Raw genomic sequence first — 27,729 nt, forward strand, 5'->3', positions numbered from 1 at the left:
CTTATCGACACGACGCAAATTTTTAAGTTGACTGGAAATGGTACCTCCCCTTATAGGTGTCCTCTTTTTTTAAGTTTATGAATTCAATTATCTCCCAAACCGCTAACTAAATCCGACTAATTTTTTTTTACATGTAATAAAAATAATAATCTTTATAACCTTATATTTTTTAAATATTTTTATCTGAACCGGAAGTAGTACTTTTACTCTAGAGAGTCGAGGTTTTTCTCAGAGACCTTTTGGTTTATTGAACTGAAATTTCATATCTAGAAGTTTAAGCGTAGTGAGTTTACTCTTGTTCGATTTTTCTTCCACTATTTTTTTAACTGTCGTACTGTCAGCATTTCAACACAACTATCGATGACTCATATCACAAAGTTTTTAGTCTCTGATTAACAAAATGACATTTTAGTATTTTAGATCGATCAGCGATCAAACGCGATTATCAAATCTAAGTAAGTGAATAGAAAGTGAATAAGCAAGTAATATAAATTTCGATTAGATTCACGAAAAATTCGTCTTTAGTTTTTCCTATCTGTAATAATCAATAGTTAAGTTGTTAATAATGTAATAGGTTACCGGGCTAGACAGATTTATAGTTTCAGATAAAGAATAAATTATTTGAAATAAACATTAATAAAAATTAAAATAAATGATAAATAAACTGATTCCTTTTGTAATATGATATTTATTGCGAAATTGTCAATGTGGTACATTTATAACATATATAAATGTACCAAAAAATAATCCTGTTTTTATTTTTGTCATTTCATTTTCTACTTCCGGCTTACTTTTATTTTATTACAATAAAAAAATTAAACATAAAACATCAAGATTTTAGTAATATAATTTTGGATAACATCATGAAATGGGCTGCCAAGGAATACGTGAACCAAAAAATTGGGAGACGCTGCTCTAGTGTGAAAGAACTTCTTCCGGTAGAGATACAAATATAAAAATAAAAAAATAGTATGTATAATTGTATATGTATACATACATGAAACTGATAAATATATGAAACTGAAACTGATTTTGAACACTTTATTGAAATCCATTATGGGCAGCATAAAGACACACACACACACACAATTAACTTTTAAGTCAAGGTTCAAACCGTTAAAGTGAAGTTTTTATAATATATACATATACGATATGATGATGGAGTTTAAATCAGTATCAACAATTCTGTTTCTATTTGCAATATTCAGTTGTTTTTTTATGCGGTTTTTCAATGTCAATGTCATTGAAATTATCTTGAAGAAAATACAAGTTTGCGGTTATTAATCAATTCTCATTAATTACTATCTCTAACTTTTGGTTAATTCGGAAGTATTCCTTTTGAGTGCAAAAGATACATGGCGGATTTGAGTAGTTTGTCTAATTATATTATCGATTATCTTATTTTTAATTCCAAAATGTGTGTAATCTGTGAAAAGACGATTATTTTTATATCGGATGAGTGGTTAGTTATTTTCATGCGGTTTTTCATTATTATTTTAAACAAAATATTGTAAAAACATGTTTTTCTGTGATATAATGTCACATCTGATGAGTTATCCTTATATATCGCAATAAAACCGCAGAATGACAATGCTTCATTCGCTGCTATTATTTCCAATTGGTAAGTCTAACTTTATTATGCTTAGCACTAATAGCTCTACCGTATTTATATTGTCTAATTTTAAAGTTTTTTTCAGGGGAAATCTAAGAGAAAATCAGAAACAAAATGTTCGTAATGTAGTCGAAGTCCGATTTTGCTGCAAAACGTGTGGCATATTTGTATGATGCCATGAAACGACATAAGAGTTACGACACCGGATTTATTGTTCGAGACCGAAAGTATCTTAATATTTAAAATCCAAAAATATTTAAAATCCAAATTGTTCTGTCATTTTACTTATAATTTTTCATAATTGCAGATTCTACGCGCACTTGATCGTGTTAACGGCTTGCAGCGAATTGTTTGGGACAAATGAAGGTCAAGTGGAGGACATATTTTCAAATTTTGACTTCAAAGTCTTCGAAGCAATCCTGAAGTATTGTTACACCGGAAAAATAAGTATGAGTTCATAAAAATCCAAAATAATAAATTATTTTCGTCTTCAAATGTTATAATCTAAAATAAATTTTAGTGATTGACGAAAATCAATTCGAAAAAGTAATGGAGCTAGCCAACCGACTCGAAGTGAAAATTCCAAAGCAATTTAAAACAGCCGATCTTTGAAACTGTCTGGAAGTTTTGAAAATATCGGGAGATTCCGAATTAATAAAAAAGGCAATGAATTTGACTCTGGACAATTTCGAGACGGTGAGTGTTGATTATATAAAAACACATAGTCACTTAATTATTTTTCAATTCCACTTCTGTTTTAGCTGCACAAAACACAAGATTTTCTCAATCTGCCAGCCTCCATCGTGATCGAAATCTTGAAATCGGACGATTTGCTCATCTCTTCCGAAGAATGCGTATTCAATAGTGTGAAATTATGGGTAAATCATGACGATGCAAACCGTAAGATTGAATTGGCCCAGTTGATGAGATCTGTGAGGTTATCCTTGCTTTCTACAAAGAATTTTAAATAAAATGAATATTTCAGTTTATTGAAAAAAAAAATTCGAATAATGTTTTATATGTTCAGTTTCTCGTTGACGAAGTATTGAAGTTCTGTCTTTTGTGTGCAGAGTGTTTTACCTCTATTAGTCAGGCAATTAAAGACAAGGATAATAAATCTTCCATCTATAGAGAGACCCCTCGTAGAAAAAAGGAAAAAATAGCACTGGTTGGGGAGAAAGATTTAAACGTCAGTTTTATATCACAAGTATAATATTTTGATTGCACTGTAAATTTATTATTTTATTGCATATCGTGTTTTCAGATGGAAAATACCATCGATATATTTGACGGGCGTAAAAGTTAGACTCTATCCGAAGATATTGGAATTAATAAATGTGATTTTGCGTCTGTCATCGTGGGAGATTGGATCGTCATCATCGGCGGAAACAATTCTTCATATAACTCAGTGACTTCAGTAAAATTTTCCGGTCTTGAGAAGTACCCACTTAGAGAAATCAGAACATAACAAATTTATTTGTTTTCAGGTGGAATACATTGATTTGAAAAGCGGTCAGAAACATCCATTGAAGCCGTTAAATCAAGCTCGTAGTGATTTCTCAGCAGCAACACTTCGTCGAGATTCGTCCACGGATGTTTACGCCATTGGTGGTAGATCTAGTAAATCAGTGGAAAGGTAATTAAATTGCAATCATTTCATCAGATCGATTGAAAAATAATTTAACGCTTATTGTATATAACAATTAGGTGGAACAGCAAGACTGGGGATTGGGAAATCACCGCTCCATTGTTGATGGCTGTTTGGTATCATAGTAAAAAATATTTGTGACCGGCGAGCTTACACGTGATAATGGAAAAAGTATATCTTCGAAGAAAGTGCAGATGTATTCAGTGGAGACCAATCATTGGACTTACCGCGCTCAGATGATTCAGGGAAGATATTCTCATTCGGTGAATTTCAATTAATTTTACTAACAACTATCGCAAATAAAACAAAACTCTCCGAAATAAAATAACTTAATTTTGACTTCACCATTTTAGAGCGTCGCATTCAAAGGGAAACTTTACGTCGCTGGTGGATATGAATATAAAACTGATACTTATTTAGATAGTGTGGAGCATTACGATTCGAATGCAAATGTATGGACAGCATTCACCAAACTACCGAAACCTGCACAAGGAATCAGTCTCTGCAGTTTCCAAAACAAACTACTCAGCATGGGTGAGTTGTTTTATAAATTTATTTGAATTTACATGCCTTAAATGTTGAATTAATTTATTGTTTTAATTTCAGGTGGAACTAATGGATGGTGGTCCTATTTTAAGGATGTTTGGGAATACGACGAGACAAACAAATCTTGGAAAGCTTCAAAAAGTCTTAACAGAAGGAGAACTCGTGCGGTTGCACATGTCATTCCATATGATTCCATTATTTCGAAAAATTAGAAATAATCGAAATAAATATAACATAAAATAATCAATAGTGTATTTAAAGTATACTTTTTGTATTATTCGAATTTTTAATGTATCTAAATGTTTGAATAAATGCATAATATACAACAACTTCTATTTTTCTGTGAATATTTATTTATAAATGAACGCCTCGAATAATAACCTTTCCAAGCTCCAAATAATACAAAATAAATCCCTAAAAATAATTCATAACACACCCATATACATATACTAACTTGAAAAAACCACATGCCATAAATGATATTCCGTTAGTTACAGACATTAACTAAAAAACTAACCAGTAGATTATATGACAGAATCACTGATACTAACCATATTAACACATTTTTGAATAGTCTCGGTGATTACAACAAAATGTCTATACCCTTCGGGTATAAACACAGATTACCTAAACACAATCTGCTTTAGATCGTCGACTTTAGATAGTCTGTAATTAATACTATGCATTAGATGTATTATGAGCATTTATAAGAATTGTAAATAGGTTTTTGATCTCTGTTTTTTTCTATTATGCTGTACATTAACATTATAATAATATAATACCATGATTACTAACAAAATTAAATTAAAATTTTAAAATTGAAAATGATCAGTAGATCAGTAGCTATTAAAAAATATATAAGATGTATTGTGAACATAATTTAGTAAAAGCATTTAAAATACATAATATAATATTTATATAAATAATATTATCTACAAGAGTTGATCAATAAAAGAGTTCTAAAAAATTCCGGTTGATGCAAAAATATTAAAAAAAAATACAAACATATTAAATTTATTTTACTTGTAAAATACAGATACAGCCCTATCTGTTGAGCAGCTTAGGAGCTAATTAAATAAAAAAATATACACAAAAAATCAGACGTGCAGGTAAAGGTATCACTCCCGATAAACCTACGAATGGAAGTATGAGCTTTCTGTCCGAAAGAGATATTAAACCAAACTTATGTAGATACTAAGAGTACAGCGGGATTGGAAGACGATTTAATTTTATTTTTAATTAATAAAACATGCTCAATGCAAAATTGGCATACAGGAATTATTAAATGAAGTTGCACAGCAATATAAAATAAAGTCAATATGCACCAGCTGGTTGTAGTTTCCATAGCAATTGCTTAAGAACCTTTGCCGATCATCTTCACATTTCACATTCACTTCACGTTGCACATAATTAAACAAACACTGATGTTTATTTCGATACCGTTTAAAATTATATGTGTAAATCATTTTAAAATTCAAATTCACTAATAATAACATATGAATCTGTTTTTGACAAGCGAAGGAAAATTTCAACACAACTAAATAATTAAAATTATTATAAAAAAAAGCATGTACAAAATTAGTTTGTTCATGCTAATCACAATTCAATTAGTTTAATGAATTTTCCACTTTATTAGCGAACACATTTTGCTGGTCGATTTTATTTTATAATGAATTGAAACGTTAAATATTCGCGATCAAATTTTTCCTGCTGTGAGGCTCGACCATTTTTCCTCGACTGAAATCGAATTAAAATAAACAATTGAATTGAGAGACCCATGTAAACGCCTTCCCAAACTTATTTAAAACATATTTTTTTCAGATATGCGATAGTCCTCGATATTTTCCATTGAAGCAGCCCTATCGATTGCAAAAGTAAAATTCTTTTCTCTGAACTCTTTTCCGAAATGCAAACGTATATTCAGTTCGATGACAAAGAAAACATTTAAGCTCTTCTTTCGATATTATTTAAATATAAAAATTTTATAATTTTATTCTGAACGTGCCTCTCCTAGAGCTCTTTATGCCTCCCCAAAAATAGAATGTTAGTTTGTGCCTCCCTTTAGAGAGTCTGGACCCAGGTTGAGAAACGCTGCTGTACACTTCAGAAAAGGTACTTCAGATTAGGTTTGTGGGGTAGTTTTTAGGGAGAGTTAATTAGGAAAAGAGAGAGGATGTGGAGTGTAAGTTTCATCGTTGAAAAGTTTCATAATAGCAATTCACTATGCCGTGCATGACGAAAGTTTCTCTTTTAAAACTGTAGATTTTCAAAACTGACAAATAAACTTCTTTATATAGTATAACATTATTTATATAGTACAAGTTTATATGATTGTATTAAATGTGATGAAGAGCTTTCGGAATCAAAACGGGCATTGTTATTTATTGTGTGCGAAACGCGCAATATGCAAGCAAACTCCTCCCCAAAAATTCATTTGGGAAGATCTGAATCCAATTAAAATCTTGCAGAATAATTTAAGAAACTTTCGACAGGAGTCGAACTTTGTAAAAGCATTATATCAAAGTTTGAAAGCTTTCTTCGACGAGAGTGGAGCAAAGCAAAGATGTTTACCTTGTACTTGCGCTCCGAGGGACACGTCCAAAACAGACATTGTCCGAAGCCGATTAAATCAATTGTATACAACAACAACAACACAAAAACATCAACAAAACTGTGTTCCTTCAAATTTTATACACAATACCCTCGAGGATCATTTCGAAGCTTTAAAAATGCCCGGTTGAAAGTCGTTAACACGTAAAATACGCACTTAACACGCTCGCACGCAATTATGCAAATTGCTCGAAAAAATTAACTTGTAAATTGTGAGCCCGAAAATATTACACACTTAATTAAACACTTTTTTAAAAACTTGATTGTGAAGAAGTAGTGCAAGTTAAAAAATCTATGGAAACCATTTTTAATGGAAACCATTTAAATAAAAAACCTTTCCCCTTTATTCTACAAAACAGTTTAAAAAACTACAATTATTTACAAATTTTATTTTATTTTACATACATAGGTATATATCAGGAAAACTTGACAGGAAGACCCCAATGCGCCTTCCTGGACAATTAATTACAAACATGCAGCATTTTATTAGTACATAAATCACTGTATTTCCAGAAGTTGAAGAACTCAAAATAACAATTAATTAATTACATAATTAATCCATTAAGAAATCTATGGCTTTTAGATTTGTACATAATTTTTAATAATTTCTACATACAATAAGTACATAAGATTTGTGACAGCAGGAAAGATGATTTTTGCCAATTTTGAGGAACCGTTTCAACAATGATCAGATAAAATTGGCAAACTCTCATAAGAAATAAATCGATTTGGAGTCACAAATACCCACAAATCTAACCAGCAGTATAGCGGAACGAACACACTGACAAGCCAAATGTCATAATGACATTTGGGCCTGGGATATTTGGCCTTAACAAGCATATCGAATCACCACTTTAATATAAACATTTTAGCATTCAATGAGTAAAGTAAAAATATATATGAGAGATAATGAGAACCTTGAATGCAAATTTAATGGATAAAACCACTAGTATATTATATTTATATATAAGCCAGCAGTAGGATGGCTTATATATAAATATAATAAGCAGTAGTATATATCTATGTGAAATAAAATAAAATAAAATATCAATATGTACGTAAAAACTGCGATGGAAAGTAGCCGAAGAGCCATTTCAAAAATTGGCATTTCAACAGAGAGATCTGTAAATAAAATTCAGGGTATTTATTTTAGAGCAGTGTGGGATTTGATGGTATCGCGCATAAAAGTGCTGAAACGGTTAATTGGCGAATTTATTACGTACAACGAAACGCCCGTATTTATCAGGATTTATATTGCGAGCATAATCGCGTCGAATATATACATATATTTAATGAATTAATCAAAGTTACCCGAAAGCTTTCGGTGGATGTGTGCGTGGATAGGTCCCGTGGGAATTCGATATATATCATGTATCATGTAAGTAATGATCGATCACACACTTTTGTAAATAAATAATATTTGTCCCACGTGTGTAATGAGACCAACACGTTGTGGCTAATAAGACTTTCGAATCCCCATAGGAGTGCTTGTATGTTTTAAGGATTTCGTATTATGTATTTATTGAACTTGAATTTTAATGGGTGGACTTAAAAGCAGTGTAAAATTTTCTAAAAACCATTAAAACGAGACATTGTAATTTATTTCAAATACAAAATTTTATTTTTTGATAATTGAATAAAATTAGTTTCCAAACCCAGAATAGTTTATATTGTATATTATTTATAAGTTGGCATGATTTAGTAGAGTGTATGTTTTAGTTGGTATGCTGCGTAACGCTGCAACCTAACGACAGTTTGTTTCTGCACATCGAGAAATAAATATGGTTTACAGTCTTATTGACCTTCTGTATCATTTTATTTTTATTTTACATATATACCAGGAAGGCCTTACAGGTAAATCCCAATGCGCCTTCCTGGCCAATTACAAATTACAATTACAATTACAAATGCAGCATTTTTATTACAAGTCGTTGAACACTGAAAAACTCGCAAATTAACGAGACATCTATGAATTGTACATAAATTTTATTGTACATTAATCATACATCAAATAGTGGTGACATAGTACATAGGTAGGAAGGATTTTTAGCCAATTTTTTTCCGGGAACCGTTTCAACAATGAAATCAGAGAAAATTGGCAAACTCTGATAGGAAACGATCAACCTGGAGTCACAAATCCAGGTCTGACCAACAGCATACTCTGAAAAATACATTTTCATTCGAGGCCCGGGCCAGGTATCGAACCCGGCGCCTCTCGACGCTAAGCAGAAGCTTAACGATCGAGCTATGCTGCTGGCTATGTATCATGTATCTCATTACGAAAAAAGTCTTATATTTAGAATAAAAATCCAGAACCCCTATATTTTTGATTATTTTTATTTTATTTTTACATACCTCCTTTACGTTTCACTTACGATTACAATTCTGGAAAAAGTTTTCACTTATCCGATCGTTTTCATACTTTGCCATATTGCTCATTTTGGTCATCAATATAAGTAAATGTATCCTCATATTTGTGAAAATCAAATCGTACACAAACTTATTTACTGTACATCAATCAAACTTCAAATAGTGGTAAGTAAATAGAGCCTCCACCATTACGATAGAGATAAAAAATCGTATAAAAAGCATTTCAGGTCCGAAGATTTTTAATCTCGGTGACAGTTGGTAGTCATTAATTGTATGCATAGATGGCGGTAGTAAAAATATATAAATATTGGTGTTTTTATTCAAAATAATAATTTCATATACAAATTATACAAGAGGTATGTTTTTAAAAAACTTTTTTTTTACATAGATATGTATATACCAAGAAGGCTTGACAGGAAGACCCCAATGCGCCTTCCTGGACAATTAATTACAAACAATGCAGTTATTATTACATAAATCACTGTATTTCCAAAAGCTGAAGAACAAATAAACAACAATATTAATAACAAAAAAAAACACACAATAAACACAGAAGATTTGTGACAACGGGAAAGATGATTTTTTGCCAATTTATAATAGATATAATAAAAATATATATATATGTATGTATACTATTTTGAAAAAAATAATAATAAAACAAAATATGTATATATATATATATATATATATATATATATATATATATATATATATATATATATATATATATTTATATATATATATATATATATATATATACATACATATATATCATAATGTGACATAAATCTAATAAGCATAACTCGGTGTATTCACATGAGCGTGTGTCTGATATAAAAATTTAAGGGACAATTCTTTCTTTTAACGTTTCATTGTTTTCTTCCCCTCGGGGATATTTTCGTTCGTATTTTTGTTGAAGCGTGGGTGAATTTATTCGTGTTTCCCTTTTCCTCCGTTTTTTTTCGTTTTTTTTTTTTGCTTTGTTTAATTTGTTTTTGGATGCGTATAGCGTGTCAGAATGGGCGGAGGAGGCCATCAAAGTGCCCGAACCGAGGCAAGTGCAGATGGCAAGCACGATTCGAGGGACTGACGAAAGGGATGGGGTGGTCGGGAAGGGGTTGGATCGGTTCATCGACTCGAATCGAATCGGAGAAGGAAACGGGCAATTTTAAAGAAAACCTGAAGCATTTAACTGTATCGGAAAACGGTAAACGGACGTGGGGTGGGTGGGTAGTGGGTGGGCGAGCAATACTACAGTTACAATCCCCCTCCCCTAACCCACCCTCACCCATTCACTACGAGAGATGAACCCTAAGAATTGTTTAACTGGAACTGTGAGAATGCTTCTTAATTTTTGAACTTAATCAAACGAAACTCTTTCATCAGTGTATTAACTTAATTTTAGATAAAAGTTCAATCGAATTTCATATTCAATTTCATTAAAATGTTTGCACTTAAACAAATGCATAAATTTAAGCCCATTTGAGTTCAACAAATACATATTTATATTGCAAATACAAACTTTTTTTTTAACATTAGGATTCATTGGTGCAAACTAGGAAATGAATCACTCACACTTTGAAACATTGAAATTCCATGATATTTTGCAGCTTGCAATATTGCAACTATCGATTGAGTCACCATGAAATCCAAAAATTATGATCAAATCTACAAAATCTACAAATTCATTTTCGCCATATTTTTAATGTGTGCCGATTTTAAAATTTATTTACTTAATATAATCTAATACTTCTACTATTCATAATCATATCAATAACAACGCTTTTATTATTCATCCACACTATCTAAGTTTAATTTCAGTTTATTCTCACATAACCAATCACTGTAATTCCTTACATAAAATATCACTCATAACTAGCATATCATCAACTACGATATAAACTAGCGTATCGTCCGCAAACATATGAACTTTACAAGCATCAAATACTTTTACCAAATTATTTATATATAAAATAAACAATATAAGTCCTAATTTAGACCCACGTGGCACTCCATATGGAAAAAACAAAATTTTTTAATACTGTTTTATTTTTTTTTACATTTTGTCTTAAATAATATTATTCAGATAACATACAAACCAACTTAATACTTAAACGCCCAATCATAAATAAACCACATAAAGTTGGATGGACCAAATAACAATTAAATTTGTTTTAGTTTAATATTTGAACCGCAGATTTAAATCCGCGTTCTGAATAAAATCCAATAATTAATATCTTACAACTCAGTTTAAGCCAGAACTAACGGTTAATATAATATGTACCAGCAAACAATTGGCAACGGCAAATAAACATGTATTTAAGCACCGCACACAAACTAGGGTCGAATTTGCAAACACGTCCAAAATCACCAGACTTTTATGCACCGACAACCACGAAAGGATTTTGCGGTGTGAATTTTCCGAATCCAACATATTTCCACATAAACATATATGTCCATACGTATGTAGTATATGCAGCCAATTAAATTATCACGCAACGACGATTTACTCACTTGTACGCAAACGTGCGCTTTTCCGTCACACTTGACACGATGCGATATCCGCTAATTACATATCAACATATGTATACATAAGTCATAATTTATTCTAAGTAATGTATGTCCAAAAGTTCTGGGCACGCTTTGCGAGCCAGGGTGTTAATCGTTTGGTTGCGTAACTTGTTTTGATCCATCTTAAAAATGGAACCGCTCGTTAAATGTTTAAATAGTATTTTTTTTCATTAATCATGGCGCCTTGACCCACTAACATATTTTCATGCGATTCAAAGTTCGAATTTTCCGCTGAAAGATTGATGACTTTCATTATTGAGTGAGACGCATTCCGCTTCGGTGTTCTTTGCAAAGATTTTTTTTCGGCCTATCGCAAGAATTTTCTTTATTAAATCTGCCTGATATTAAAATATGTGGGTCGCGAATTGCGGTAGGGTTTGTTTTGTTAGTGACGACTTATATATATATTTATAATAATAATAAATAAATATATATTTAATTGCATAAAAGCTTTCGATAAATTTTTATTTTTGTTATGGCATAGGTTTATAGAAACAATTTTTTTTTATTTAATTGGTCAGTTACTTTTTAATGAAATGGTCAGTAAATACACACACATAGAGCCATAGCGTAAACTCACTGAAAGAGCTATTATGTATTTACCAGTAGAGAGGTTGTGGGTTCAAGTCCCAGCTAAATACGTTTTTGGCGTTATCTTGTTGGTTATTAAAAACACAGATCGACAGTCTCCTGCTAGAATTTTCCAATTTATCTAGCTCAATAAATTGGTATCATTCCACCCAATTTCTCGCAAATTCAAGTGTCTAGCATTTCTAATTTGTTGATTCATATAATCTACATACTCTGTAATAATGTATTTCTCGCAAATTTTTTCAACTAATTTAATAAGTAACACAATTGATTTACAGCACACCTTAAACACTGACTAACGAAAATTATACGACACGTGTCTTCAATACTTCATTGTTTTAAAGCAAAGTATATAAACTCATTACTGATAGAATTTAAGTTGGTCATCACCATTGGTACTCCGAGAGTAGCAGTCAATACATCAGCAGCAGAAAAAAAGTTAAATAGTGAAGCAAAGTTAAAGTCAAACAGTTCTACATATCTCATTTAAATTCTCCGTTCCATAATTAAATTCTACCAATAAGATAAATTAAACGCTTTAATAACAATAAAAAAATTTTCCTTATTAAAAAATTATTTAATCTTTCATTGAAACGTGACAGTACATAATATATGAATACAATAAAAACATAAAATAATAAAAAAATTTTGTTCAGTGAAACTATACACATGTATTGTTACATATTTTAAAATATATGAAATTAGCCATGCGAGAATTTCTAGCAATATTTGAAGCAAATATTATACGTGTTTTTAAAACAAAACAATAATAACTACAACTGTGTGTATATTATTATAAAAAATTTAATTAAACACACTCAAATCAGACGTTTTGCTGAAAAACCTCTCGTTCTAAAATTATGTATGTACATACATATAAAAAAAATCCGACTACTTTTCTTAATTAATGTTTGTTCAGGCGAGTTTTATTATACGAAACATAAGCGAAAAGGTAGTTTATATTGTATAATATAAATATGAAAATTTCCCGCATGTTCGTTGAGCTTTAGCGAGCTTTAAAGCTCTCTCTCTCTCTCTATAAAGCCTGAAAGCGCATTACGTAAACAGTCGAAACTTGCGTACGACGACTTTTAATGCATAAAACAAACTTGTTTCCATATATGCATGTATGTATGTACTTGCTTATCATAAAGCGCAACCCAACGTAGACGCAATTCCGAGTGCATCTTCGCAATGCAACATTGCATCCGACCAAACAATGAATCAAAATGAGGTTCGTGAACCTACGAGGAAAACAACTTTATGACATCTCGCGAAATGTATGCACTGTATTGGACAAGATATGAACCCAAAAAATATGTGTATCGAAATCATAGAAGAAGTTTTCAAATATAAAACCTCGAGTGTTCGAGTTTCAGTCCACTCTGTGTAATTCAATTCAAAAAGTGTCACATTTAATGGAATGGTTAATATTGTATCTAATGTGATATAAAATGGTTCAACTTTTAATGCATATCTGTCTGCGAAGTTTTATCGAAAACAGTTCTATAAAGTGTCTCAAAATTTAATGGAGTTTTTAGTTAATAAATATACGAGATTCACTGACGATTTTAAGGCTCCATTTCCAATGTCTTAATTGCTTTTACTATATGTTTACAAAATATCAATAGATGAAGATCTGTAATTATGAGAAAATTCTCACTCGAGATTTTGTCTGATTTGTATGCATATACATACATATGTATATACATAGAATCAATATATGACAACGTTTTTGTATTTGTATATTTATATTTGTATTCTGTACTAACTTAGAGCTGATAAAGTTTTGGTCAGAATTCGTGAACTGGAAGTATTTTTTTTAAAAACAATATTTTATTATTTTAATGTGTGTAATAACTAGAGGTAGGATAGTCACAGTGCTATCCATTGTTCGGCAAACCTTTAACAATGCATTTACAACCTTTGAACAATACACGGCCCCCTCAGGCTCCGGTGACTAGTCACTGTTCGACACGAAAAATGGTTCAGAGACGAGATATGACTTTTCTTATAGATCTATGCCCAGTAAACACAAATCTGGTAATAAAAAATGTTGATTGGCTCGAGATTTGGAGATACATAAATGTGTTTTTTAAATCACGCGGTTTTTCTATATTTTGGTGTTGTTCGGTCGATGTCTCAAAATCTGTCAATTTCCTGTTCAAAATGAATATTGGAATCTATAGTCAGGTATTTTATCTTTCATTTGTAGTACTTTTTAGCTTTCAAATCTATCTAAGTAGTCGTCCAGTTCAAATCAAAAGTCAAAAGTACGTATTTTCACTTGGGATTTTTTCCCACTGTTAATACTATTTTATATTGAGTATTTTCTGTTGACAAATGTTTATTGGGATAGTGTTCTAGCCACATTATTATTTTTTTTGTTTAAAAGGGTTAATTGGAAGTGTGCTAAATTTTAAATCGGTAAAATTGCGGGTTAACATTTCGTACTATTATTTACTCGTATTAACACGAATCTGAATTGAACTAATTGGGATAATATATTAAATTGTCTTTATATGAGAATTAAATAAAATTCCACTTAGAAAAATCATATTTCAACTATTATAGAAAAATCGCGCGATTTAAAAAACACATATATCTACGAATCTCGAGCCAATCGACATTTGTTATTACCAGATTCATATTCACTGGGCATAGATCTACATATAAGATAAGTCATATCTCGTCTCTGAACCAAAAAAAGTCTTCATTTGTCGAACAGTGTAATTAAAGTGATTTTAAGTAATAAAAAAATTTCGAAACAAGATTCGTAGTAGTAGAAGTAGAACTTTTGTCTTGTGTAAGTTTCCCTACACTTGCGCTCAATTTGTATCAAAAACGCTCCCATAACCGGTTTGTGTGAATGTGTATGTATGTTTCATTATTAAATATTGTTTTGTGATCTTCGTATATTCCTTAAATACATAGATAAAGTCATGGGTTGGTCACATCCGAATTTTTATATTTATTTTTAATATTTTAGTACCTATATATAATATATAGTACATACATATGTATACATACGCATTTTTTATGTTTATATTATATTTTGTTTTAATATATATTTTTAATAACTTTTAATAATGTTGCGTAGGGGTGAGTGGAGGATCAAAATAAAAGGCCAAAGTCGCTTCACTGCATTTATTTTGTGATTAAGGAGATCCACGCACTGCCAGTGCTCTGTCCAGAATGCCTTGATATGGCCTAAGTACCTGCTTATAAAAGGCAGGTAGCTCACTGCATCTTCCTCGACGAGTTTGTTTACCTATTGTTATAGTCACGTACCAGATACACAGTCCCACGGTGTCAGCGTGCAGTCCCACGCTTTTGCGTTGTCAGTTCTGAGAACTCTATCGGAAAGTGACCGAATGCTGATACCGACCACTAAGTTGATTCGGGGGTCTCCATTGTTAGCCAACTGCACTTAATCCTGGAAATAATCCTCAAAAACCAATTAGCAATGGCTCCTTTTTGTATATGCTACATTAACAATGTAATGTAAATTTTAAAAATAATAACAAATTTGATGAAACGGCAATGGGACTTTTCCCTCTTAGATATGTCAAAAGTATATACATATAAACATACATATATATTTAAATATTATTATTTTAAATTTATTAAAGCATCTTATTGTTATCTTTGTTTATGCGACCTCATTTATCACCCCACGAATCATCTATTATACATAGCACTTTTGCTCGGGAAAGATACAACAATACAAAACCCTTAACGTATAGCCACACTTTTGAATCGAAAATGCAATATTCAAGTCGCGAATCTCGCATTTAGCCCGACTCAAGGATCCATAACTTTACGAGTGCGAAGAAGAACGACCTTAACCAACCTATTTCATACATCCCACTCTCGAAACCCCTTCAGGAACAACCCAAGATCCGAAATCCTTCCCCCAGGTAGTCTCTGCACTGGAATTGCATCGTTGCACTCATTCTTGCAGTCGCTTTATTTCCCGCTAGGGCGTCTTTTTGACAACAACACTTACAACCGCATTCATAAGAATAGGTAAAGTATCCGGACACGTGTCTCGGCACCCGTTCCGGAATTGCACGTGCTAAAGTACCGAAAGCGACGCTTTTATTACCGCCTTCCCCTCGTGCCTTTCCGAGTGGCGCCTCGTGATCTTTAAATTCGCTTCGATGAAAATATATTGCATACGTTTTAACTACTTGTTTTGCAACTGAAAATGTTGTCGAGAATAATTGAAAGCAGCAACATTTAGTTAAGAATGGTTTTGAAGTGCTGGAAGCTAATTTCAGTCGTGAAAATTTTCGGAAAATGCAAGAGACCAGTCGAACGCGCAGTGACTGAAAAATCTATTTTTATGGCGCGGCAGAAAAATGGGATTCTGTTAGACTAGCTTGTACTCATATATTTTTAAACGAAACCTATTTATCTTGTGATATTGTATGTTTTGGAATATTGTTGCATTACAGAAAGAACCTATTGCGCCACAATGGCCTACATTTGAAAAAGAGAAGAACGCAAAAATAAAATGCATAAAATACAAAAAAAAAGCAAAAGCAGAAAAACATGATAATTAAACTGCCACTTCCGGTTGACGAATGCTTACCAAATTTTATACATAACTTGGTATTAAACTTAAACTTCTAGATATGAAATTTCAGTTCAATAAACCAAAAGGTTTTTTAGAAAAACATAAAAAAATCTCGATTCTCTAGAGTAAAAGTACTACTTCCGGTTCAGATAAAAATATTTAAAAAATATTGGGTTATAAAATTTATAATTTATGTTACATGTAAAAAAAATTCAGTCCGATTTAGTTAGCGGTATAGGAGGTAATTGAATTCAAAAGCTGAAAAAAAAACACCTATAAGGAGAGGTACCATTTCCGGTCGACTTACAAATTTTAAAATAATTTACATCATGTCGATAAGAATTTCAGTAACCGATACTTTGTTTTTAAATTAATATCCATACTAATTGACTAAAAATTTTATTATGTTTTGTAATATACATATACAATCCATAAATGCACATTTTAATGTCAATTTTATAAAAATTACTGCATTTCTTTGGTCAGTTGTAGACTGAGAATAAACAGACTAAGATGTATACATATATTATATACATATGTACATATGTCCATATGTAATATGAAATTCCTTTAATATATTATGAAAGCGATATTTTAAATCAACAGTCAAAATATTGAACACAATACATACATATACGTACATACATATATGATATAATTGTCAAATTTCAATAATATAATTATATAACAAAGCTATTGTTTCTATAAAGAAACCGCCATTCGAAGCATATTCAAATACGACTTTTCAAAAACTTTTTGAAGGCTGATGAAAAATTCCAAGTTCCAATTCCCTCATAAAGTGCAAGCGTTATTTTCTCATTCGAAATGTACACACGTATTCTATTTTAAAAAAGTCGTCACGATGTGAGAAGTTTTATTAATATACATATAAATTAGTTTTCTTTTTCTTCTTTTACGTTCGCCAAATGCTTTCCATTCCTTTTGTACTCCGTTTAAAAACAAAATGTTATTCGGAAGTAAAACTTTTCCTTTCGAGTATCTCCACGAGAAGATTGAAATGTGTTTAAGTATTTTTTTCGCAATATCTTAACGCACGCAAAGGTGGAAAAGATACGGATAAACTTTTATCAATTTCAAACGAACAAAAGATATGATGAAGTTTTATATCATTTTATATTTATATCAATCACCAGTCTGAAATGTTTCAAAATATAAGTTCTTCAATACGACTTTAACGATTTTCCAAAATATCGACTTTACAACAAATATACATACATACATACGTTCCATTGTAAATCATCTAAAAAGAATTGTAATATTTTAACAGCAAATACTTTATTTCAAAACTTCTAATGTTTGTTGAACACGACCACAGTAAAATAAAATCAATTAGGCATTAAAATAATGCATGAATTAATCCAGAAACATATTTTTCCGTATCATTGTGTGCCTTTCTTCCATATCGCTGTGTACTTTCTTCCAAAGTTTCTACAAATAAGATGAAATTGTCGGGAATTGCAACGCATGCCGGGGTCAACTAGTATGATAATAAAATGAAACCAATTAGGATTATAATGAACATATTCATTGACTTCTGTAGCCATAATACAGTAACATTAGAATAATATAATACTGTGATTACTAACAAAATTAAATTAAATTGTAAAATAGAAAATGATCAGTAGATCAGTAGCTATTAAAATAGATATAAGATGTATTGTAAACATAATTTCGTAATAATAAAAAGCATTTAAAAATAAAAAAAGGCGGTAGCGATAAGTCATGTTTTTGACTGTTCTCTTGCATTTTCAATTTGATCGATGAATCGATGTGAGAGAAAGAGACAGCTATATTTTTGTAAGCTATTGTTTTTGTCGCTTTTGGCGCGTGGCTATTGAGTCATGCAGTCGCCTGTTGGCTTCACCTATGTACTTTTGCATGTCGATGTTTGTCGTTATTTTTTAATACAAAAATAGTTAAAAACATGCTATAGAACTAAATTTTTTTATGTTGATGTATAAAATGATTAATAAGATATACCCATTTGTATTGAGAAAAGCTTTTTTTTTGTTTAAAAAATACTGGGTTCTTACTCGATCCCGGTTCGGGACACTCGTTCGATCTTGACGCTCCGTCCTTCAAAGGTTAAAGGATGTCTCAGCTTTATTATATTTTACTAAAATATACCTATATAAACTAGGATGCAAACATTCTAATCGTATGTAGAGTAAATGTAAAACTGTCTAAATAATATATGAAAACAATAAAAAAATTGATTCAAATTGAGAATATGCTACCAATTAATTAAGAATTTATTGACTTTCATACATATAAATATATATGAGAGACGACTTAATTAGCAATAAACGGCAAATTCAACTACTAATTAATACAAAGTTGCTGCACTTGTACCAGCAAATATGCCCCATAAATAAAACACACCAAAGTGAGTCTCGTCGAGAGCAACCAGAGACACTTCATTAAGGAAAACCCTTCAAGTTTCACGGGAGGCTGTGTACACGATGCCAGTCTAAACTTTGTTCATATCTGATATAACCTGCCCCAATCAAAGTTTGGTGGCAACTCTATTGTGTCCACTCACTTACCTGTGCACACTCTACCTGTACCTGTACCTACCGGTATATCGGCTGGTGAGTGGACCTGCACTCTACATAGATATTACAAAGTTCGACTTTAATTAAAATTTGGATAGTTGTAGTGGGTAATTAAGATAAGAACCCGCGAATATGCTCAACTTTTTAAAACTTTCGACATTATTTACCGTTACTATCTACCGCTATCTGCTTTCATATGAAGCTATTATATAATACCTTTAGTGATATCGCTTCCTTTGTGCTTTCCATGTGAAGTTTCATTATTATATTTATCACTTTGAAAATTTCATACTGTAAATATAATATGTACATACATACATATATACCTGTTCTGTCAGTTGAAAGGTTGTGGGTTCAAATCTAGGCCGGAATCGAAAAACTTATTCGATTTTTTAGATGATTATTAAAAAATCAGATTCTGTTAGAATGTGAATAGTTCCAAGTTCCAATATTCTCAAAAATTTTAAACGTTTTAGTTTTGTTACAAAACTAATGATTTTTAATTGTATTAAATGTACACGTTTGTCTGATCATCGTGGTATATTAGCAAAACTGTTTTATTTATTTATTTTTTTAATTTTCTATAGAATTCTATTAAATAATAAGCATGTAAATATGCTTATATATTTTACATAATATCACAATTAAGCATTTTTTATGAACCACTCCAGCTAAGTAAACTTAAGATGTTAGTCGAATGTATAGTGTCTTAAAAAGCTTAAGTTTAAAAGGCACTTAAAACTATATTAATTGTTAGCGAAGAATTTTCCTTCTTTTTGTACTGCATTTTAATATAAATACCTTTACAATTAGATTTATGTACATCTGTATATTGTACATACATACACGTGTATATGTAAATTACTATATAAAAAATAAGCAAATTTAAATTTTTAAAATAAATGATTTCATTACAAATGAGTTATGCTATTATAACAGAAAAATCTTTTATATATGTTAATATTTTATATAATGTGAAATAATATAGATTTTTGTTATACAAAACTCCAACTTTTAAATTATAATAATTAGTTGGCCTCTTGACTTCCACACAGTTTATATAAATTATCTTATAATAAATCTTATCTAAACTAACTCAACCAGCAAAATAACTGATTAGCGTATAATGCATTCAAAATTAAGGGTCGTAGGATTAGTCCCTGGCCCGGTGTTGCTGGCTAGACCTTTAATATATGTATGTTACTTCAATTTATCTGTTATTTCATTTTTGAAACGTTTCCAAACAAATTGATAACCTATCCTCATTTGTTGGCATTATTAGAAATATACACAATTTAAAATTAATTTTTAATATTAAAAATATCATAATCTACTTTGTTGGTAGAATATATTTCTCACAAATTCGTAGTATATCAAATTTTTTAAATCAAATTGTATAATTATATTCAATTCAATCAAATTATAATTATATGTATATGTAAGTTTAATAAAATTCTTTGTTTGGAATTATATTGTATTATATTATTTTAGGGTTACTAATTTTATGTAGTTTTTTTATTATTTTTGGTAACTATATTATAGTTGTTAGTTTTAGTTTAAAATTGTTAGTTGTGAAATAATTAATTAGCAATTTGCTATTTAATAATAAATAAATAATTATTAACTGTATTTTAATGCCTAAAAAATAATTTAAATAATCCAGAAGGTATATTGGGCTTATCTGTTAGGCCTTCTTAGTAAATATGTATGTAATATAAAATAATAAAAATAAATATATTACTTGGTAGGAGCAAGTTATCATTTTTATTAAACCCCCGTGACTGGGAAGCTTCCACTATTGGGAATCGAGAAATCTTCCCGAGGTAGGAACCGTCTCGAACAGCCATATATGTACCTATACATACATACATATAATAACACGTTGAATTAATGTGCAATATATTAAGACTGTTATATAATATCGGCAATTACAATACTATTCACGCTGAGGCAGGACTTGCATACATAGTCAAACATATCAGTCGCTTGAACGCTTGGTATTATTTTATTATTAGCTAAACATTTTTGTTCGGACGTTTTTGTGGTAACATGTAAAGATTTTCTTTCGCAGTGAACCCTCACATATATGTACATATATACATATGTATGTATATAAATATAACAGAAAAGAGTGCCAACATTCGATATCGATAGCGAAAAGATAAAGTTCGTCAAAGTAGTGAACGTCGATAAGCTCGGCGGGCGATAAAACGCCAACGCCAGGTTCGACCGGTTTTAGGGAACTGGTTTTAGACCTCTCCTGTCGGGAACTGGGAAGATGGGATCGGTCTTCCCGGGAAACCGGGACTTATCGCCAACGGGCGATTATCCCGTGCGAACCTGCTGATGGGAGCTTACGGGACAGTTTGACGAGAGCTTTCTAGACAGCTGCGACTTGCCTAACTACATATTCATGTATCTACACATATATTATATATATATACACATCATATGACTCTTTTAAATATATCAATTTAGATGGATTTCGTGACATTAATAAGTGATGAAGTTGAATTGTTGTGTCCATATGATTGAATTTTTGTGTCATTATGTATGTATATATGACAAAAAAATAATTAAATCAAGATATTTGTCTTTTATGGAGTATGTTGTATTGTCTCATACAAGAAATGACAAATTTATCTGTAAATGCTTACCTTTAGAGTCGCTAATTTTTTAATAGTAAAATGAGATTTTTTTCATTTTACTATTAAAAAATACATATATAACATCCGAGTCCAATTACAGATTTTTACAAAGATAAACAAATGAAAAGGAAAAGAATAAAAGCTATAACATGAGTAAATAGCACATTGCATAACTAAACTAAAGTGTTAAAATATTGGAAAAAGATTATAAAACAGAATAGAGTCCAATAACAGATTTTTACAAAGATTATAAAAAAATGAAAAAGATAAATATAAGGAAAACAAATGAAAAAGTAAAGAATAAAGGCTATAACATGACAAAATAGAACATTGCATAATTAAACTATAGTATTAAAATATTGGAAAAAGGTTATAAAATAGAATATAAGAAGAAATTGAAATTTACAAATATAAAACAAATGAAGAAGGTAAATACAAAATAAACAAATGAAAAGGAAAAGAATGAAAGCTATAACATGATTAAATAGCACATTACATAACTAAACTAAAGTATAAAAATATTGGAAATATTGGAAAAAGGTTATAAAATAGAATAGAAGAAGAAATGGATCAATAGGTCAAGATTCTCTTGATGTTAGTCCTGAATTGATGTAAGGAACTACCGAACAAATCAACCTCATTCATCTCCCCGTTAAACATACGATAAACACGCTGCAGATAAGAATATTTTTGGGAAATGGTATTGAAAAGATTAAGTGAAAAGAGTGCAACGTGTCTAGAATACCTAACTGGGATCCTGAAATCAACCTTAATCAGTAAATCAGAACAATCAAGGAAACCATTTATGAGCTTAAAGAAGAATGTAGCATCAGTGAGTCGTCGCCCGACAGAAAGATTGTTAAAAGATAGGATATATATGTAGTATAAATAACAGATAATCTAAACATAGCTAATTTGCTTTAGATCGTCGCCTTTGAAGAGTGCGATTGATTCAAATGATGCTTTGTTAAATATTAAAATGTATATTATGTATTTTTTGGGCAGTAATCCAATCGTATCCGGTTGTCCGCGATACAATCCCAACGTAATCGCAGCAAATGGAGTGGGATTGCGGTCCAGAGATGACACCACAACTCATGTTCCTTACCTTGAGCTGGTTATTTATTAGGCTCGGGTACCACTGGTGGACGGCGCACGTTGAAAAAGGCTTTATTCGGTTCACTTTATGGGGGCTCTCGGTAATGGGAACTTGTGGTGGCCGCACATTCGGAACGTGTATCCCCACAGCGCACCATATCTTTCATAACTACATTCTATATGCATTATATACATACATACTTACATACATATACTCCACTTTTCAAATCTTGCTTAGAATGTGTATTTTTTTTTAAGTTATGGTCCTCCATTTACCTTTTTGGGTGAGAATACCAAGGTTTAAAAGGGATGGAGGCATTGTTTAAAATTAAGGAACACTCATTTGAGGTACAGTTATATATAAACGTTTCTGATTATTATGACCTATTATCTATATCTATATATATATATATATATATATATATATATATATATATATATATATATATATATATATATATATATATATATATATATATATATATATATATATATATCATCATCATCATTTACAGCCATTCGCCATCCACTGCTGGATGAAGGCCTCTCCAACACGCTTCCACTCGTCTCTGTTTTGCGCAACACTCATCCATCTCATTCCGCACATTTTCCTAATTTCGTTCACCCATCTTCCTTGCGGTCTTCCTTTTACTCTTTTGCCTTCTCTCGGGTACCATTCAAGCACTTCTTTTGTCCACCTTTCGTCCATCCTCCTAGCTACGTGACCCGCCCATTGCCATTTCAATCTCTTCACTATGTCCACTACCCTTGTCATATTTCTCACCCACGTGTTCCGCTTTCTGTCTTTCCTCGTTATGCCAAGCATACAGCGTTCCATACTTCTTTGAGTGCATTGGATTTTATTTAGCATCTTGGCGTTCAGTGTCCAAGTTTCACATCCATACGTCATCACTGGCAAAACGCATTGATCAAAGATCCTTTTCTTCAGGCAGAGTGGCATTTTTGATTTAAAAACAGCATTCATCCGTCCAAATGCACTCCATCCTAATTTCATACGTCTCTTTATCTCTTCATTTTTACTACCAGACATGTCAATTATTTGACCTAAATATAAATAATTATTTACTACTTCTACTGGTTTATCATCTAAGGGGATGCTATCAGGCATGCAATAACTATTGAACATTAGTTTAGTCTTATCTACGTTAATTTTTAATCCTACTTTTCTACTTTCCCTGTCCAGCTGTGTTAGTCTGATAAGTAGGTCAGCTGAATCACGAGCTACTAAAACTATATCGTCTGCGAACCGAAGGTGACTCAAAAAGCGACCATTGATGTTTACTCCGGCTGTATCCCAATCCAAGTTCCTGAAAACTCCCTCAAGCACCGCATTGAATAACTTGGGCGAGATTGTATCTCCTTGTCTTACTCCTTTTCCTATGCTAAATCTATCTGTACCTGAAAAAATTTTAACCGAAGCTGTGGCATTCTTATATATTGCAGCTAACAGTCCCACATAGGGTTCCGGCACTCCCTGTGTTTGTAGAGCGTTAAGTACTGCATTATGACTAACTGTATCGAAGGCTTTCTCATAATCGACGAAACCTAGGCACAATGGCCGTTGATATTCGTTGGCGCGCTCGATTAGTTCGCCAACTACTTGGAGGTGGTCCATTGTGCTGAAATTTGCCCTAAACCCTGTCTGCTCTATAGGTTGGTTCTCGTCGAGGATATTCTTCAGCCTTTCTGTAATAACCTTCGTGAAGAGCTTGTAGGCCGCTGAAAGTAAACTAATGAGTCGGTAGTTCTTGATATCGCTTTTGTCGCCTTTTTTGTGTATTAAAATGATAGTTGCGTTATTCCATCCTTTTGGTATAGCTTGGTTCTGGATGCATTTGCTGAAAAGCCTAGCTAAGATATTAATTAGGGGGGGGCCGCCACATTTTAGTAAGTCAATGGGAATATTATCTTCCCCTGGGGTTTTACTGTTTTTTGCAGTTTTTAGCGCGGCCTCTACTTCGCTAGGCAATACTGCAGGAACCCTTTGGCCGTGTGTCGATTCCGGAGCGGGAAATTGACCGTTGTTGTTCTCGTAAAGTTTTGCATAGAACGTATAAACTCTGTCTATGATCTCTTCTCTATTCCTAATTATTACTCCGCTCTCTGATCTGATTGCGATCATTTGGTTTTTGCCTAAGAAAAGATCTTGTTTGCACTTTTTCAGGCTACGGTTATTCTTAATGGTATTTTCTATTAGCTTGCTGTTAAAATCCCTGACATCCCTGACTATTCTCTTCTTAATTTCCTTATTTACTAGATTGTATTCTTGCTTATTATTATCCCTATCTAACTTCCTTTTATTCTTAATTAGATTTTTGGTTTCCTCTGAAATTTTACTTAGCTTAATCTGTTTCCTGAGTCCAACTAATTTCTTACCTGTTGAGGCTAGAACCGAACTAATTACAGTGTTCAATTCCTCGATGTCTGCTTCTGGGTTTAATTTTCCGTATCGATTTCCAAGATCGAGTTCGAATTCCTTTTTCCTAGACCTTAGTTGAGCGAAATCTGGAGAGTTACTGCATCCTTTTATTAATTTCCTACGTTCGCAATTTATATTAATGGCCATCCTGGCACGGACTAATCTGTGATCGCTACCTATATCTACTTTACTTAAAACACTAACGTCTTTAACGGAGTGCAGGGCATTTGTTAGGATGAAATCGATTTCGTTTCTGTCTCCTTTAGGACTCTCCCAAGTCCACTTATTGTTGGTGTTTTTCCTGAAAAATGAATTAGTGATAAAGAGCCTGTTGTGTTCTGCGAATTCTATGAGGCGATCGCCTCTGTCGTTTCTTTGGCCGGTACCAAAATTGCCTACTGCTCTTTCTGTGTATATATATATATATATATATATATATATATATATATATATATATATATATATATATATATATATATATATATATATATATATATATATATATATATATATATATATATATATATATATATATATATATATATATATATATATATATATATATATATATATATATTTATATATAAATAAATATAAATATATATATATATATATATATATATATATATATATATATATATATATATATATATATATATATATATATATATATATATATATATAATTAATGTCTGTCTGCCTATCTGTCTCGAATAGGCTCCTAAACCAAAGAACTGATTACGATGGAACTTTCAGGATTTGTTGTATGCATGTCCGGAAAGATTACTGTGAAAAAACCTCTTAATAATAATATTCGTAATTATGATTTTATCGACGCGAAAGTATGAAGCGCCAGTGTGTAATGTTTACGTTGGTAACCGACTTGCGCGCACGCATGCCAACGTACAAATACATTACGTACCACTCATACCAACTTGACATTACGTACCACTCATAACAATCCTACCTACATATATTTATATAAAGCAATGTTTGTCTGTCTTGCACGTCTGCGTTCCTATACTTTACTATAATTTAATTTGATTAAGTATTAATTTGAAACTGAAACATTCACATATCTAAACGCATCGAGAAACAGGAACGGGAATTGCATACGTTATTGTGGCATTGCAACGCATGGCAGGTTCAGCTATTTATACAGGTAAAACCCCATTTAAGTAAATTAAATAATAAGTTTTTATTACTTTCACTTCGCCAATTGGTCTGACAAACTTCCTGCATTGTTCCGATCGCTTTGAAACTTTGCCATTTTGTGAGGTTTGGCAGGCGGTAGAGACTTCAATTAGTTCCGCTAAGCCGATGGTGAAATATAATAGTAATAAACACGTTTAAGAATCCAAAATTTTTGGAGATGATGACAGCAGACTGCTAATAGCCCGTAGCCTTGTTTATTTTATTTTATTTTATTTTATTTTATTTTATTAAACATCAATTAATCAAGCACACTCGTAGAACAGATTGCTTCAAAGCGACGAGTGTGCTAAACAGATTAAGGATGGAAAAAATACATGAAAATACAATTAAAAATACATAAATGGAAGAAAATAAATAGAGAAAAATAAATAAACGTGACATAAAAATTCTTAAATGATCAATTCAACCGTTCTAATTGGTCGCGACTTCCGTAACTTAGGAAGTGGTGCAGAAAATGACGAGAGATGTGACAAATGTCAATGGCACCATCCAGTGAATTTAAGAAACGGGGACCACGAGGAATGGGAGAATTACTATATGCCACAGTTCTAACCAGAGGAGTGTGAAAAAAGGGACAATGGCGGGTCCATATCACACTCTCCGGAGCATGAAGGCCCAACTCAGCCAGGATAGACGGACAGGAGATAAAGCCTCTAAATATGGAAAACAAGAACTTGATGAGGGCAACACTCCTCCTGTGTTCAAGAAAAGTGTAGCCGACCATACCCATGACGAATTGTGAAGGAAATAAATACGGGTAAATCCCATATTGCTCCTTATAAAGCAGTCGAAGAAAGCGTCTTTGGATAAGCTCAAGTTTGATAGATAGAAATTTAGTGGAAGGATTCCAGATCATAGAAGTGTATTCCAAGATATTCTTTACTAGATCATTGTAAAAGCAGCCTCAAAAAAGTGGGATTATGGAAGTGTCGAGAATTACGAAAACAAACCCAAGCATTCTTGAGGCAGAGCAACACACAGAGTCAATATGATCAGAGAAATTTAGGTCACTCTGAAATGACATAAATTTGTTTGATTTTCCGCCCTCACACAGATTTTGTCAGATTTTAACCGTTTAAACTCCTATAACTTTATCATTTTCACACTATATATTATAAAAAGTTCAGTATATCTCATATATATTTTAATCAGTTATATAATGAAAGGTAAAAATATGTTTTTATAAAATTGAAATGACCAAGGCATTCTCGCTACGTGTTTG

General features: G+C 31.6%; 2 protein-coding genes across 4 annotated transcripts; both read left to right on the forward strand.

Moving 5' to 3' along the window:
• Nucleotides 1-1,597: 1,597 nt before the first annotated feature.
• LOC143920187 (kelch-like protein 41b) lies at nt 1,598-4,130 on the forward strand. 3 transcript variants are annotated; one of them, XM_077442919.1, is made up of 11 exons: nt 1,602-1,621; nt 1,698-1,825; nt 1,920-2,059; nt 2,133-2,308; nt 2,374-2,549; nt 2,640-2,801; nt 2,877-3,029; nt 3,100-3,248; nt 3,320-3,523; nt 3,614-3,794; nt 3,867-4,130. In XM_077442919.1, the coding sequence occupies exons 9-11, from the start codon at nt 3,455-3,457 to the stop codon at nt 4,016-4,018; spliced, it is 402 nt and encodes a 133-aa protein (XP_077299045.1). In that variant the 5' UTR covers nt 1,602-1,621; nt 1,698-1,825; nt 1,920-2,059; nt 2,133-2,308; nt 2,374-2,549; nt 2,640-2,801; nt 2,877-3,029; nt 3,100-3,248; nt 3,320-3,454; the 3' UTR covers nt 4,019-4,130. The 3 variants fall into 3 exon arrangements, with proteins under 3 accessions (XP_077299043.1, XP_077299045.1, XP_077299044.1); XM_077442917.1 differs by having other exon boundaries at nt 1,598-1,621; nt 2,374-2,801; XM_077442918.1 differs by having other exon boundaries at nt 1,698-2,059; nt 2,374-2,801.
• LOC143920493 (kelch-like protein 25) lies at nt 2,279-3,401 on the forward strand. Its single transcript, XM_077443371.1, has 5 exons — nt 2,279-2,308; nt 2,374-2,544; nt 2,640-2,819; nt 3,100-3,248; nt 3,320-3,401. Exons 1-5 carry the CDS (start codon nt 2,279-2,281, stop codon nt 3,399-3,401), a joined length of 612 nt encoding a protein of 203 aa, XP_077299497.1.
• Nucleotides 4,131-27,729: the final 23,599 nt, after the last annotated feature.

This window comes from Arctopsyche grandis, chromosome 12 (assembly GCF_051622035.1).
Source record: "Arctopsyche grandis isolate Sample6627 chromosome 12, ASM5162203v2, whole genome shotgun sequence".
Classification (NCBI taxonomy): domain Eukaryota; kingdom Metazoa; phylum Arthropoda; class Insecta; order Trichoptera; family Hydropsychidae; genus Arctopsyche; species Arctopsyche grandis.

Coding starts and splice junctions, on each gene's coding strand:
- LOC143920187 (XM_077442917.1), top strand. CDS start 3,455: ATGTATTCAGTGGAGACCAATCATTGGACTTACCGCGCTCAGATGATT. Junction 3,524..3,613: donor AGGGAAGATATTCTCATTCG/GTGAATTTCAAT, acceptor TCACCATTTTAG/AGCGTCGCATTCAAAGGGAA. Junction 3,795..3,866: donor AAACAAACTACTCAGCATGG/GTGAGTTGTTTT, acceptor TTTTAATTTCAG/GTGGAACTAATGGATGGTGG.
- LOC143920493 (XM_077443371.1), top strand. CDS start 2,279: ATGAATTTGACTCTGGACAATTTCGAGACG. Junction 2,309..2,373: donor CTCTGGACAATTTCGAGACG/GTGAGTGTTGAT, acceptor CTTCTGTTTTAG/CTGCACAAAACACAAGATTT. Junction 2,545..2,639: donor TGGCCCAGTTGATGAGATCT/GTGAGGTTATCC, acceptor TTATATGTTCAG/TTTCTCGTTGACGAAGTATT.